The sequence below is a fragment of the Mercenaria mercenaria genome, chromosome 7 (assembly GCF_021730395.1).
Source record: "Mercenaria mercenaria strain notata chromosome 7, MADL_Memer_1, whole genome shotgun sequence".
NCBI lineage: Eukaryota > Metazoa > Mollusca > Bivalvia > Venerida > Veneridae > Mercenaria > Mercenaria mercenaria.
In genome coordinates this window covers 4,865,596-4,881,752 of record NC_069367.1, presented here as the reverse complement: position 1 = coordinate 4,881,752, position 16,157 = coordinate 4,865,596, and the positions used below count along the sequence as shown (strand labels likewise).

The following is a 16,157-nucleotide window of genomic DNA, read 5'->3' as shown; positions in this document are numbered from 1 at the left end:
TTGCATTTTTCATTTGCTGTAGAAAAAAACTGAACGATATGTGTTAAAGCAGCCAAGTCCCAATGGAATTTTTACAATTGCCTGTCATGGAAGAATGCGAAACTGTAAAATTGTCATACATTAAATACTTGGCGTGACTCTAATACTGAGTTAAAAATCTCTTTTGAAGGATGTTCCTCACTAAAGCAGAACCATAGTAGCTGCCTCTTGGTTTCATTATTATTAACAGTATCTAATTGCAGAACAGTCTTTCTTAAACGATGATATTCTATGATTTATGTAGTTTAAGCCGTATCCAGATGAAACAGAAATAATGAAAGCATATGCAAGGGAGCGCACATGTTTTAGGCTAAGCCATACATTTTTGTTGAACAGAAAAGATTAAATAGAACAATAAAAGTTTGAAAAGTTGTGTACCTAGTGCGTTACAACCGTCTTTCGTACACCTTTTTGCTAATTAAGATTTTCATACAAAATATATATAGTAAATGAAATATTCACTATTCACGAAAATCGTAAAACCTGAACCGTTTGTGCATCCTCAAAAGGATATTTTCATAAAATTGGTAAACTTGTACTTTTTGTGCACCATCAAAGTTTATTTGTCACGAAAATTGCTGAACCTTTTATTTTGTGTTCTTATTCAAAATGTGTTTGCGGAATGCGGAGTGAGCATCCTCGGAGTTGATATGTCGGGTAAGGCGGGGAGGAGCGTTAGCTGGAGTTTCAAATATCTGTCAAAGGGACTCATACATAACAACACATTCTGATATTTCCACTATTTTTACCAATATTCAAACCTTGTAAATATTATCGAGAATAGGATTAACCAAGAAATCAGTATATTTCATGTTCATAACAAATTATAAGGTTGTCACGTTATAAGCAAAGACATTATGATCCTTTAAAGGTATATTAGATCCAAATTTCATATTAAAACACGATTAGTTATTCCATATCGTTCATGTTAGCATGTGTAGATAAAGACAGTAAAAATGTGTACTACCACTTAAAAACTGATTTTTGTTTTTAACAATCAACTGTTATTGCATGATATATAGTTATGAATGTAGGTCTATATGGAATATTAATTTATATATTTAGTAATTTTAAATACATTTTATTAGGATTTTAAGAACATTTGGAGTAAATATCTAAAGAAAAAATATTTTGTTGAAAGATGGCCATTGGATATCTTTAAAAAGATCGCGATTAAACCAAAAAGTAAGAATTATGGTGCAACATCTTACTGGTACGTAATATGCCCGATACTGTTCTTTTTATATTCGCTCCAAAGGAATGAAATGAAGCATTATCTATTGACATCAAAATACAACCCAAATTAACGAGGAGGCTCGGAAAACATCGATTATGGGCAAATATAATCACCATTCCGTCAATATGAGACATGAAGGTCTTGTTGCGGGTCATGTAACGAAATTACTTTGGTAAGAATCAATCAGAAACTTCTCTAGATTCAGCCTATCTCGCATGCTTCGTCGCTTTATATAAATGTTATGTATATGAGGCAAACAAATATGCACGATGAGCAAAATTAAGAAACAAATCTCAATTGATTAATCGAAATAGATTGCAATATATAACTCAAACTTAAAAAAAAAATGTTTTGATGTCTTTGATGAAGATTTTATAATAAAAGCAGACGTACTAGCATGTACAATTTTCAGGTTTGTTTCGAGGGAGTTTTTCACTGGGCGTTAAATTTAATTCCTTTTTTTGTAATATCAACAGTGCGATTGGAGATATTCATCTGTGTTACAGCATATATCTATTGTAATGTCAAAAATAGCTTTTTTTGTTGGATTTAACGTCGCACCGACACATGATAGGTCATAAGGCGACTTTCCAACTTTAATGGTGGAGGAAGACCCCAGGTGCCCCTCCGTGCATTATTTCATCAAGAGCGGGAACCTGGGTAGAACCACCGACCTTCCGTATGCCAGCTGGATGGCTTCCTCACATGATGAATCAAAAATAGCTGTCAAAAAGTAGCTGTTACTTGATAGATTTATTATCACCTGAACACAAGGGATTGTTTTGAAGAAGTAATGTCTCGTAAGTTAGATAGAAATGTTACATCAGGATTCTTTTATATTCTTATAACAAATATGTTTGCATCTTTTTATGCAACTTTGACATAACTGGCCAGACATTAGGCTTTATATTCTTTTACACTTTTACAATGTTACATCAGGACTCTTTTATATTCTTATACCAAATATGTTTGCATCTTTTTATGCAAGTTTGAAACAACTGGCCAGACATTAGGATTTATATTCTTTTATAATTTTACAATGTTACATCAGGATTCTTTTATATTCTTATACCAAATATGTTTGCATCTTTTTATGCAAATTTGACATAACTGGCCAGACATTAGGCTTTATATTCTTTTACACTTTTACAATGTTACATCAGGATTCTTTTATATTCTTATACCAAATATGTTTGCATCTTTTTATGCAATTTTGAAACAACTGGCCAGACATTAGGCTTTATATTCTTTTACACTTTTACAATGTTACATCAGGATTCTTTTATATTCTTATACCAAATATGTTTGCATCTTTTTATGCAAATTTGACATAACTGGCCAGACATTAGGCTTTATATTCTTTTACTCTAATGAAGTCATATCTAACTCATTGTTTATAAAATAATATTTATTATTTACCTATTGTCGAAACAATTTTTCAAGCGTTTTAATAACAGCAGCCGAAAAATCAGTCTCGTTCAAGAGTGTAAATATAATGTAAATATTTTATTGAAAACACTATCCTCAGATTAGAAGACACTATGATATATTGTAAGCAGAATGTTGAATAAATCGCTATCAGATTATGGACATATGGGCATTGCTTTTCGAGCCGTGATATTTGACAACCGGTATTTTGAATACAGTGCTAACAGAGTGTGGAAATTGCTTCCTATCCAGTTTAGAAAAGCCGATACACTGTTACCTTTAAAAGTATTCTCTTGTTTTCGCTCTAAGCTCGTTCTGTTTTTGCTTTACTGGCTAAACAAATGATCTTGACAAATCAAAGTGTACAACAATATTTCATCCTATAGTTTTGTTACTGTCATATATCCATATCAGTTTGTTCTGTGTGTTATTATACCTGTATAAAAGGAACAAGGGGAAGTAATGCATTTGTTAGTTATAGTGTCATTCTTACAGGATAGGTCAGCCATATCGGATTATGAGAACCTACAGAAATAAACAATATTACTTTCTATTTCCTTCTTTTAAGTGTCATGAATCAGGCAGGCATCGGTACCAATTTGTTTACTAGCTAGGAGTTCGCCCTCTTCAGGAAAAGTCCACATCTTTTCATAAATATATGTAGTTTATTTTTACCTCAGGTTTTTGTTCGTTTGGAATGTATATGTAAAACAAATTTGAGAGTATATAAAGACATCAAGAGTTGTCATTTCCCCAATAATTACTCTATGTTGAATTAAGCCTGTATCAGCTTTGGCGGAATTAGTTCTAGTTTGTACGAGTTAGAGTCAATCAAATGTCCTTGCACGTACAATAGCAATTTATCAAACTACTGGTATATCGCTGCGCTCTATTTATGTTCCATTTGGCAATCAAATGTCCTTGCACGTACAACAGCAACTGATCAAACTACTGGTATATCGCTGCGTTCTATTAATGTTCCACTTGGCAATCAGATGAATGTAAAACTGTGTTGTGTTGTTAAAAATATTATCTGTCCTTTGGGAACATCGAAATTTATTCAATTTTGCTATTATAATAGTATTGCGATAAAGTCTGTATTAGGGGGCGTAAGGAATGTTGCAAGTTTCATTGTCTCAACCAAAAAGAATCTGTTAATCCTGCTCAGTAACGTTATATGCATTCAATCATTCCTGGAATATATTGTGTCCCGTGTTTAAAGTGCCAGCAGTTAATGTTACTTTCTTTAAATTATCTTGATAATAAATAGGTTTTCTTGTAAATATAGCTCAAAATAACAGGCATAAAATAAGCAGAACTGTATGGATTCAAATTGGTATCTAGCGAATTTTTAGAAAAAAATAAACACAGTTTACTTGGCCATATAATCGCAAACAGATTAATCTACAATTTTGTAAAAGTTTTATTAGAATCTAACTTGTTGAACATTTTATACACTAAAATGTCAATAATAGTGCGATTTTCATTTAGGAGTCCATTGTAAACATTGATCTGAGGACCAATATTATTAAATCGGTCTAAAAATATCAAGTACGACCCTTTTCTCTTATTGTCGGATATAATAATGCTCTCACATGCCATTGTTAAATGTGCCTCGCCGTGAGAAAACCAACATAGTGCATTTGCGACCAGCATGGATCCAGACCAGCCTGCGCAGTCGCGCAGTATGGTCAAGATCCATGCTGTTCGCTTTCAAAGCCTATTTCAATTAGAGAAACCGTTAGCGAACATAATGGATCCTGGCCAGACTGCGCAGATGCCATTGTTAAATGTTGGAGAAGAAGAGCATATTTATTTTAGAGACTCGGATAAAGGAATGTTTCTTTTCACATAGTACTATTCTTTACTATGCATCAGGTAAGTAGATTAGTTTTTTCTTACTACTACTACTACTACTATTTTATTGTTTGCCACGTTTGTAGATGGAAAAATGTGATTCACTATGCGCAGTAGCTATAGAACTCACAAAAAGGTAGCATATAGAATCTTGTTAACCAGGGCATTAAATCTCACAAGCATTACAAAAAAATTGTACTTGATGTTACTTCCCCTAGTCAACATAATTTCAATTTTTATTGGCTCGACATCTTCATAATATTATGTTCTCAACTAAAAATGAAAAAATAGTCAAAAAAGGAGGAAAACAGACACTAACTTTATACTTATTTTGAAATTTTAATTCGACAAAATACGTAAAACTGGATTGTCTATGCCTTGTAATTGAAACGTCTCATTGCACTAACAATGTATATGTTACCTGAACGTTGCTCACTAATATGAACAAAACGTTTCAACAAGCTAATTTTGCCGTATGAATACATCTGTGGATGTCTCTAGGTTATATTCGGGTACTTATAACATGTGTAAATGTTCAGTTCTGTTCAATCCGTCCACGAACAGGCTAAGTCAAACAGAGCCTGCAATAGTTTCGTTAACGTCGTGTTGGACGACCTGTAGTTTTCTACTTTTTTTATTTCAGTATAATACTTTGAACCAAAGACAAAGATACAGTATCCAAAGATACTGTTAAGGCCCCACTCTACTCCTTTAGAAATATATTAAATATGTACATAAGGCGTCATATAAACATGGAATAGTTATAATACATTGTATTCAACATTTTCTTGTATAACCTCCTGTTCCTGACTAGCCTGCAGTCTGCTATTTCTACTGGTCTTTGTGCAAAATACGAGAAAGTTTACCACACCGCCAAGTGTGAACATTACCCCAGCGACCAAGAATGTAGTTCTGTAACTGCCGGTGATATCAAAAATCAAACCTTTAAAGAAAGAAAAGTCAAAATATTTGCGTTTCGTAAGCATTTTAACAACCTTACATCTTTCAAAATATTTAAAAGTTATGTGAATGTATAATATTTGCCGCAAATCATCGACATGACAATTATACAATTTATAGTTGAATCCAAAATGACACTTCCCTAAAGGATGTTCACATGATCAAAAAGAAATCAAATAATTGAATTCAAAATTAATAGACTACTTTTATGCAGAAAGGAAATCTAACACTTCTTTAAAAGGTAAGCAATGTAAGAATGGCAAATGTGACTGAAGTGATCACTCGAAAACTGACTGGTCATTCACATAATAATAAACAATTGTCTTTCTTAAAACATACAATCCTGGTAAATACTGAGTATTAAATATTGGTTATCGATAAATGTTTTTCGGTTTGTCTGTATTTGAAATAACAATACATTCAGATACGGTGGCAAGGCTTTAAAAGGTTACTTTTCAAGTTCTAACAAGTTCGAAATGAGCGGTTATTTAATCTTACAAGTTTTCAAGAAATGCTGTACCATCGCTAGTATAACTGTAAGTTTTATCAAAAGAATCATAGAACATTTAATGGATGAAATGAATTACTAAGAAAAAGAGAAGGATGACGAAGAACAAGTATGAATAACGATGAACAATTGATGGACGATGTAGTATAGGAAGTAGATGACAAAGAACAAGAGGTGGATTACGAAGAACAAGAAGTGGATAATGAAGAACAAAAGGTGGATGACGAGAAACAAGACATGGATGACGAAGAAAAAGAGTTCGATAACGAAGAGCAAGGGGTGGATAACGAAGTAAAAGCGTTGGATAACGAAGAACAAGAGGTGGACACGAAAGACAAGAGGTGGATGATGAAGAACAAGAGATGGATCACGAAGAACAAGTGGTGAATAACAAGGAACTTCTTCATACAAATTGGCTTCTGTCAAATCGGGATGGAGAACAAACTCTTGTCAAGGGATAGAATTAACTTCTCTTAGATGCACAGTATTATGCTATACCTCCTCGGCTAAACAGGTCGACATTAGCCAACCATATGCTTCACATACCTGCAAGGGGACTTTCCATCAAATTAGATACTTCATAAACATACATTAGCCATGTAAATAACGAACCCGCAAAAAGACTTCCCGTCAAATAAGATACTCCATAAACTTACGCTAGCCACGTGAATGACGTACCTGCAAGAGGACTTCCAATTAAACTAGATACTCCATAAACACTCATAAGCACTCCCATAAACTCACTAACATATTGTTCACCAATGTACTCTAACAGAACTACGGGTTGTACGACGTAAATAGCACCTTAAAATATAAAAAGGGAAAAAGATAAGGGTCTAATGAGAAAAGCCACACTTTCTAAAGACAGCCTGCAAAAACCCAACATTTCTTAAAACTTTTGACAATCTTTTATACAAATTGTCACAAGGTAACGGACCGGTAGTGATACCGGGGAATTAGATATTCCCTGTAAGCGATTTCGCATCCTTTGGTCAAAATAGAAGATTAATGGTCATAACCTGAGAATACCATAATCGCATCTTGCGTAAAAGAACGGAGAGTCTCAAATTTTATAACGGGTCCACTACCATTAGGATGATTAAAGGGCTATTATAATGCCTTTGATTAAAATGGGGCTTCAACATTATTTGTTATGAACATAACATATATCATTTTCTTGTTAAATACAATGCTTGATAACTGTTTTCTCATATATTTGTCTCAGGTTTGACTATATGATTAATAAAATAAAAAGAACATATGTACTATATCATTCACTATTTTTTATTATCTCCCTTTAAGAGACTGACTTCATAATTTCATGTCATTGTGTAATAATGAAAGTAGCGTTTTCTAACTATTCAATTATGGGTAGTTTCTTTTGGCCAGCACAATTATCTGTTTTTAACATAAAATTAAATGTCTTCGTAATCAAATTGACCTAAGGCTTTAAAATTTGCAAAATGGCCAAAAATTGAGTATGCACATTTGAAAGCAAGTCAAATAGAATATAGACTTCTATTTAAGTGAAGACCGTTATCTTGAATATTTTGGAAAATCTGCGTACAAGTCTTACCATAGAACAGTCCAAAAATCACCGAGGAACTAAGAAGCACTTCATACGTTGGTAAAATAGCTACAACTACTGTAACTGCCCCGACTGTAAGAAAGCAGACACTGTTCAAGGTAAGGCGGTGGACACATGGCATATCAGATAGTATTCCAGCACCCATACGACCAATCGTACCTAAATTATTCAAAAATAATACTCAACAGGCAAATCTGTTAGAAACGTTTTCAATGTACAAAAGGTAACCAAACAAAATAATGACGGTATACGATCTCTATAAAAAAACAAAACAAAAAAAAAAAAAAACAGTGAATTTACTCTATCATGCGAAATGGCCTGAAATACCAGATCAAATCTGGGTACAGAGCAACTCAAGGCAAGAATTCGAAATATCTTATCATACACAAAATAAGAATAAAGGTCACTATACATTTATAAAACTTGTCCTTAAAATAAAGACTTTTTTCTTCAAATTACATAAATCTGATCATGGAGGATTGTAGACATACTGTCAGAAATACCGAAAGCCAACGAGTGAGTTTTCTAACGGAGAAATTGACTCTAAGTGAAGCTCTTCCGCACAAAGATATTGTCAAAGCTGAAATGAAACGCTAAGGTTTGCATATTTCATTTAATATTTATGACATTAAGTGACACATATTTTGACAAACACAAGCATAAACAATTTTTATCGTTTGGATATCCAAAAAAAAGGAGAATAAAATAAAATAAAATAAAAAACTCTATAAATAACTAGATCATTAAGTCTCATTTCATTAATAATGATTAATAAATTGTTAAGTTTACCTCCAATTCCAATTGCAGACAGTAGCCATGCGGCTTGTGATGGTGAGGAATCAGTCGTAAGGGCATAATCTGGTAACATACTAAATGGAACAAAGGACGGGACACCCACCAAGAACGTTGCTATCATCATTATTATGAAATTTATATTGGTCACTAATTCTTTTGGAAACAAACTTTCTATTAGTGAACACTTGAAATGATTGCCTTGTATATTTATGACTATCTCAGCAGCTTTTGTATTTGGCTTTTGGAGACTTAGAAGTGATTTTTTAGTTTTGTTGTGTTTTTCAATAATGTATTGAAAAGATGCATTGCTACCAAAAATACTTTGGCTTAACACAGCTTTGGTAAGGCTCCGTTGCGACGCATAATCATTGATTTCATTTAAAGACTGTAGCTGTTCTTTTCTCATTTCGGCGAAGCTTCGTGGTGTTGATGGGCTTACAAGTTTCCCTTCTTTAACAGGCTTATCAGTGATTAATCTGTTATCATTATTGAGTAAAGGACTAGCCTGTTCAAGAGCAACATGTTCATTTCCAGAGGTGACACAATTATCAATTGCCGCAGATTTATCACAAACCTTAACATCATCTTCCTCATTAAAAGTAACATTAGCGGGATGTAAAGGTCTGTATAAAACGGAACACACACAGCAGTTTAGCATCATGCCCGCCAGAATAAACAAACTTCCTCTCCAAGAATATGCCTCAAAAAGTAACCTGACGAGAGGTGGTATAACAAATAGTCCTATACCACTTCCGCAATAAGAAATACCAATTGCTAGAGCCCGTTTGTTGAGAAAATAGCGACTTATGGCAACTGTTCCAGATAGATACACCAAGCCAAAACCGAAGCCTGAAAATACATTAAAAAGTTGAAATACAGTGCACAATTTGTAGTTAATATTTTATTCTAGCAGAGAAGGTTAATTCGCTTTAATTGTCTTCAAACTGCATTCTCCGAATGTCGAATCACATACTTATGTAGAACTGAAAAATAGAAATTTCTTTAAAATAAAAATGCAAACCATACGCAATACATTATTTTTTTTTTGCTGGGTTTACAGTCACGCTGACACAACTCTGGTCAGGTCGTGTCTCTTTCCTGCTGTAGATATTGGAGGAAGACCCCATGTGCCTCTCTATTCTCTATGATTATAGTGTCATGCATGGGCATGCACCTAGAAAGGGAAGAAACACCAATCATCCGCAAGCCAGCTGGATGGCTTCCTCGCATTAAGAATACTCCACTCCAATCAAAAGGTTAGACCCACACCGAATCAAAGAGAGGGACATGTACAGGTATACAAAACGTAGTCTCTACAGCGTAGAAATTAAGCATCAAATTGCTATATCTTATCTTTTATTTGGACTATCAAACGTTTTATATTAGACAATTATCATAGGTTATTCGCTTTGTATCAAGAGATATGCGTGAGTTATGCAGCGGAAGCATTTCGCGACTTTAGGAGCACATTTCTCCATGTACAGCTAATAATCTTTCTTTATGTACGTATCTACACATATTAATATTATATAAATGTTACGGATCTTTTTAACAGTCTGAATAATATAGACACTTATGGCGTACATGAATAAATGAATCCGCGACGTACATTAAAATCATGTCACGCACCCGATATGAAATTTAGACGTCAACACTAGTATGGAAAAATACTGACGTTTCCGGTTCTACTATACTGAAATGTAAATAAAAGCGAGTATATTTTATAAAGGAAAGTTATTTATTATTATGTGCACGTGTTTTGGGGCCTGAACTTGATACAAACGGGTTTCAATAGTATTACATAATCAATTGTAAGGACGCCTATTTTCACTCACTTTGTCATTTTTCGGTGTGATATCAACATTTTATTCTAAATCCAGTGGAAATGATCATGTTGAAAAATTCACCCAATTGTGCCGGAGTACATTTGAATTATAATACACTGAAACTTATGATACCTTGTAGTGCTCCATAACTTAAATATAAATGATACACTTCTGTGGCATAACTGCTGCTGATTAATCCCGCCGTTCCTACAAGTGTACCGATTAGCGAGGCTTTTCTGTATCCAACTTTGTTTACGATAAAGGCAAACACAGGCCCTGCAAAATATAGATAAAGATAGGCGGTTAAGGTTCCATATTAACTTCAATATTTGAAAAAGATAGTCGGTTAATGTGCACTGCAATTTTGATGAACTGCAATATATGAACAAAAAAATGGCGGTAAATGTACACTAAAAGCTTTGATTAACTGCAATATGACAACAAAGACTGGCGGTAAAGTAGCACTGCGAGATTTGATTAACTTCAATATATGAACAAAGATTGGCGGTAAAGATATACTACAAGCTTTGATGAACTGCAATTTGAGAACAAAGACTGGCGGTAAAGTAGCACTGCGAGATTTGATGAACTTCAATATATGAACAAAGATTGGAGGTAAAGATGTACTACAAGCTTTGATGAACAGCAATTTGAGAACAAAGACTGGCGGTAAAGTAGCACTGCGAGCTTTGATGAACTTCAATATAATTATGAACAAAGATTGGCGGTAAAGATGTACTACAAGCTTTGATGAACTGCAATTTGTGAACAAAGATTGGCGGTAAAGGTGCAAAGCAAGCTTTGATGAAGGCAACAACAGGTCCTGCCACGTGAGAACAAAGACTGGCGGTAAATGTGCATTACAAGCTTTGATGAATTGCAATATACGAACAAAGACTGGCGGTTAAGGTGATGACGGCAAATACAGGGCTAGCAATATAAAAACAAAGATAGTCCGTTACGGTGCACTGAAAGCTTCAATTAAGGCAAACAACGGCTCTGCAATATAAAAACATAGTAAGGCGGTGAACGTGCAACGTCCAGGCTGATACGGAAAGCTATATGTTATTTTGAGCTAATGTTATGACAAAAAAAGCCAGAGTAAAATCTGAAAATTACTTAATCACAGAGACATTGGCGAATATTATAACACGTCAACTCTTTTAAAATCTAAAATAAGAAAGAAGTCTGATTGGGTAGAAACATTTATGACTGCTTCGAGAATGATCGATAGTATTAGGCGGCTAAATGTTTATGCTGTCTAGCACTTAATTCACGAACGGGTAGAAGGTGGGGTCATTCTTTGACAGATTTGACAACAAAAATCGCTTAAAAATATTTCCACCAAGGTTGAGTTTTATGACTGCATCGTTTTTATGACAAGTCATTACGTAATACCAGGCGGGTAACAGAGAGGATTGTCATTTTTAAAGTAGCCTACAATTTGAAGACGTGTAAATAAAAAATTGATTGATGATGTAAAATTACCATAATACAATGAATTGTAAACTATTTCATTGATGACAGGATCTCCAAGAAACAGCTTATAATCAAAGTCAAAAATTCCATCTTTTTGAATTCAATAGGTAATTTTGTATTGGTTCTATCTCTTGTCATCATAACATAATATGAGCCGTGCCGTGAGAAAACCAACACAGTGGCTTTGCGACCAGCATGTATCAAGGCCAGCCTGCGCATCCGCGCAGTCTGGTCAGGATCCATGCTATTCACTTTTATAGCCTACTGCAATTAGAGAAACCGTTAGTGAAGAGTATGGATCCTGACCAGACTGCGCGGATGCGCAGGCTGGTCTGGATCCATGCTGGTTACAAAGCCACTATGTTGGTTTTCTCATGGCGCGGTTCATATATATTTTCAAATGATTGGGACCGCATTGGAAATAAGTGATTAGTTTGACTTTAATAGTTCATCCCAGGCGTTAAGATCATTTCAGTTTTCTATGTCATAAATTACAAAATATTCTTGACAAAATCTTTAGCATATCTAAACTAAGATTTTTATAAAATTTTAATCAAAGCATTTAAATGTATTGATTATTGTATACATATATTTTAACTGTATAAGTTATATATAATGTTTTATGGTATTTTATCTCTCAGGCTGTTTAATTTAAAATTTGAATCGAATTGAATTGATAATAATGTTAATAATGTTATTTGAATAAAAACTTTAAGGATTAAAAAAGCAACGACCTTCGCAAAACTAATACGCGTATTCAACGCTAAGATCAACTGATATCTAATCCCAATTTAAACAAACAAAACAAGAGAAATGCTTTTATTGCTAATCACTAGATGCACTTTCGGTATTACAAAAAGTATTGTTTGAAGTTTGCATATTGGTTACGTAAGACAAATGTATATTTTGTTGAAATTTTATTTGATACCAATTACATAGCATTGACTTAATCATACCAACCATGATACGTTCACAGGTGTTGTGATTACCTTATCGCTTTAATATTTAAGTTGATTGATAATTATCATAATGTAAATTGATACCGTTTCGTGATTGTTTATTTAATATATTAACCTTAAAGACCCGCGACAACCTAGTGACCTATTACTTCACCCCAGATGAACTTCATGAAAAGCATTCTGATAATACATCTGTACTACAAAAGGACAGATGGTCAATTTAATACCCTTCCCGTGTTTTTTTTTCACAATTTTATTTACCAATGTATTGGAAGTTTCTTTATATTCAATCTTTATTCCAGTGTATGTTAAAGCTTTAAAACACAACTAAATAAATATCTTGTAGTACGGTAAAAGGTATGATCTAAATAATTAGATACATCAAGAATTGTACATAATACTAAAGTCTGTTCCACCTATTACGTTTACCTCGTTTCTGAATTATCAGTATCGATAAAATCGTCCAAAAAACATATTTATATACCATACATCAATATCTCTAGACCTTTTTTTCATTTTTTCAATAAAGTGTATTTTAAAGATATAATCTTGGATTTTTCTTTTTTCCCCATAGGCCGTAATGCTATATGACGTTACGTCGACTTTCCAATATGGCGGCGTCCGTAGCGCAACAAACTAGGGGTCAACTCAAAATTAAAACGCCCGAGTTAATATTTGAAAATACTGTGTTTGTTATCGTATTATGCTAATTCTTGGGGAATTCATGTCAGGCCACCTCAACATGAATAAATAAATAAATAAATAAGAAAATAGAAAGAAACAAACACAAAAATCAATGGCATTCTAAAAACAAATGTGCGTGCGAGCGTCTCGATATTTTATTAACACATGGGTATTCTTCTTATATTATGTTTTCTGTTGTTAGACCGGAAAATTATAATATAACTTGACTTCTGTGGATGTGACCTAGATAGATATTACCTCCCGGAAGTATTTTTATGGATTTAATTAATAAAAGTAGAAACTAAACGTCGCAGTCCGTCAGGATATTCCCTTTCAATCACGTCACATTAATCTGAACGGACAGGACAAGGAAAAAAATGTTTTAAACATTAAATGGTTAGATGTCTACTACTCGAAATATTTGCGTTGAAATACGTTCATAGTTACAAAAACTATCTTGACCGTTTAGAAATAGAAATATTGCGTTTTCCTAAATAATTTTGTTAACATTTCTGTATTTTTTAGTTATATTTAGGACCCAGATCTAATTTATAATGAAATATCAGTTTATGTAAATGTTCCACTGAAAGGCCAAATTTTTATATTGGACCAGTGACGGAAAACATACAGAAAGGTAATAACGTAAACAAATTTTTTCTTTAAGACTCCATATTTTAGTGTTGCATGTAAACTCCTTTAGTCACCACTGTGGATAAAAATGTAGAACGGACAATGGCCTCTTTTTCAAAGGTAACAATTTAACGTTTTACTGACAGGGTGTAAAATTCCACTCGCCCGCTCGCATTGGCGAGTTAAAGTCTGAGTAGACGAGTGGACCTCGCTGTATACTCGACCGATCGGGCGAGTGGTTTTTTACGTCCTTACTTTACCAAAATTCAGAAATTACAAACTCCAAAACCTCAACAAACTTTGAGATGGTTCAGTCGCTACCTGGATTGACTGGAATTTACCCGCGAATCGTAAAGATATCAAAACGTCATGCCGGTAATTTTCCATTCCACAAGCACGTGCGACCTGTCGTATTAAATATCTAATTTTACCATCGACAACGTACACAAAACACGTGCAGTGATGCATTCTATTTTTAACTATTCGCTAGTTTTGTATATCTTTGAGAAGAATGATTTAGTTTGTTGATTTCTATAATGATTTGAAAAGATTGCAATATACCAAAAATTACTTTTAAAACGCGTGTCCGTGCGAATATTTATATTAACATTTGTACATTCCTCATACGGAGCTTCTTGTTACTTAAGTTTCTTTCTTTAAAGTAATAATGATTAATCTGTCATATATTGCAGTAAGGACCAGCTGTCAAGAGCAACAGTTATTTCAAAATAAAATACAATTCGAATTATCACAAACCTAACATCATTACAATAAAGAATAGGGTAAACGATTTTTGGCAACAACAGTTTGTCAAGCGCCAGAATATACACTCCCTCGAAGAAATCTAGAAAATGCGAGGTGTATAAAAAAATGAGTCTATCCATTTCATTAAGAAATAATTTAGAGCGTTTTTTGAACAATCATTAATGAGTTTTTCCTTAGTAAGATAATCAAGTCCAACGAAGCCAAAATAAGTAAAAGTTGATATCGTCAATTACTATCGTTTAATATTTTATTTAGCGGAATTAATTCGCTTTTGTTTCAAACTGCATTCTACCGAAGCAACTTCTTATGATTTTATCTAAAATCAGCAATTTTTAAATATAAATCAACTTACGCAAACTTAGATTTTTTTGACTTTACCATCACGACTGACACAATTGGTTTAGTCAGTTCTTTTCACTGTAGATTTGCAGGAAGACATTGTTTATCTCTGTGATTTTTTCATCATGGTTGCCCTAAAGAGACAACATGCTAAGTGGATGGTTATTGATTAAGCACTACTGCATTCAAAGTTGAAAATAAGTTTGATGGACATGAACAGTATCTTGCCAACGTTAGAAAAGAAATTAAAAATTATATCTTTATCTTTTGTTGGCTACCAAAGTTATAAGACTAATATTCAAGGTTATCCTTTGTTCAAAGATTGCTATTTCCGTATTCGATAGTGTACATTTCCCATAATATAACTTCATAATGTAATAACTATATTATATTAATAAAGATTATCGGACTTTTAACAGTTTGTATTAAAGGGGTATACAAAATTTATTAATGGAGTAATTAAATCATCACCATTCCATATGAAATTTAGACGTCAATGTATGGTCTACGTTCCTTAATATCTCTAAAGAAATAAAACGAGTAAATGTTCATAAGAAAGTTTCTATTAATGTGATTTGCCTGAACTTGAACGAAGCGGTTCAATCAGTCATTACATTCATTGTACATGGCGCTTGTAATTAATATAACATTTATTCTAATCCAGTGAAATGATCAGCTAAAAATTACCCATTGTGCGATACATGAATTAATCAAGAACTTATGAAACTCTTTTAGTCTTACTTAAATTGATAATGAACAACTCTGGTCATAACTGTGTGTTATCCACCGATCATACCAGTTTACCATTAGCGAGTTTTTGTTCAACTCTTTTCAAACAACAGGTGATGAACAGATGGTTAAGGTGTCCAATTTTATATTGACACTTTGAAGTGATTAATGATCATTTTGTGAATGAATAATACAAAAATGGCGTAATAATTACCCCTCAAAAGTTGATATCATTAAAAGTGGCAGTATTATAGGCGAGTTGAACTTCATTTGAACAAAGGGCGAAAGATTTTACTACGCTTGATAGTCTGCAAGGGCAAGTGGTGTGAAATAA

General features: G+C 33.4%; 1 protein-coding gene across 6 annotated transcripts in view; it reads right to left on the bottom strand.

Annotated features, from left to right (window-relative positions):
- Positions 1-4,890: 4,890 nt before the first annotated feature.
- LOC123555097 (monocarboxylate transporter 9-like) overlaps positions 4,891-16,157 on the bottom strand; it is a 33,934-nt gene continuing 22,667 nt past the window's right edge. For 2 of the 6 annotated variants that reach the window (XM_053547411.1, XM_053547410.1), the window contains 5 exons: positions 10,371-10,514; positions 8,407-9,261; positions 7,606-7,776; positions 6,708-6,833; positions 4,891-5,504 (listed from right to left, as the gene is read on the bottom strand). In XM_053547411.1, coding sequence (XP_053403386.1) covers positions 5,323-5,504; positions 6,708-6,833; positions 7,606-7,776; positions 8,407-9,261; positions 10,371-10,514 — 1,478 coding nt within the window. In that variant the 3' untranslated portion in view covers positions 4,891-5,322. Of the gene's footprint in view, positions 5,505-6,575; positions 6,834-7,605; positions 7,777-8,076; positions 8,198-8,406; positions 9,262-10,370; positions 10,515-16,157 lie in introns of those variants that run through there. The other 4 variants (XR_008371579.1, XR_008371581.1, XR_008371580.1 and 1 more) reach the window with 4 other exon arrangements.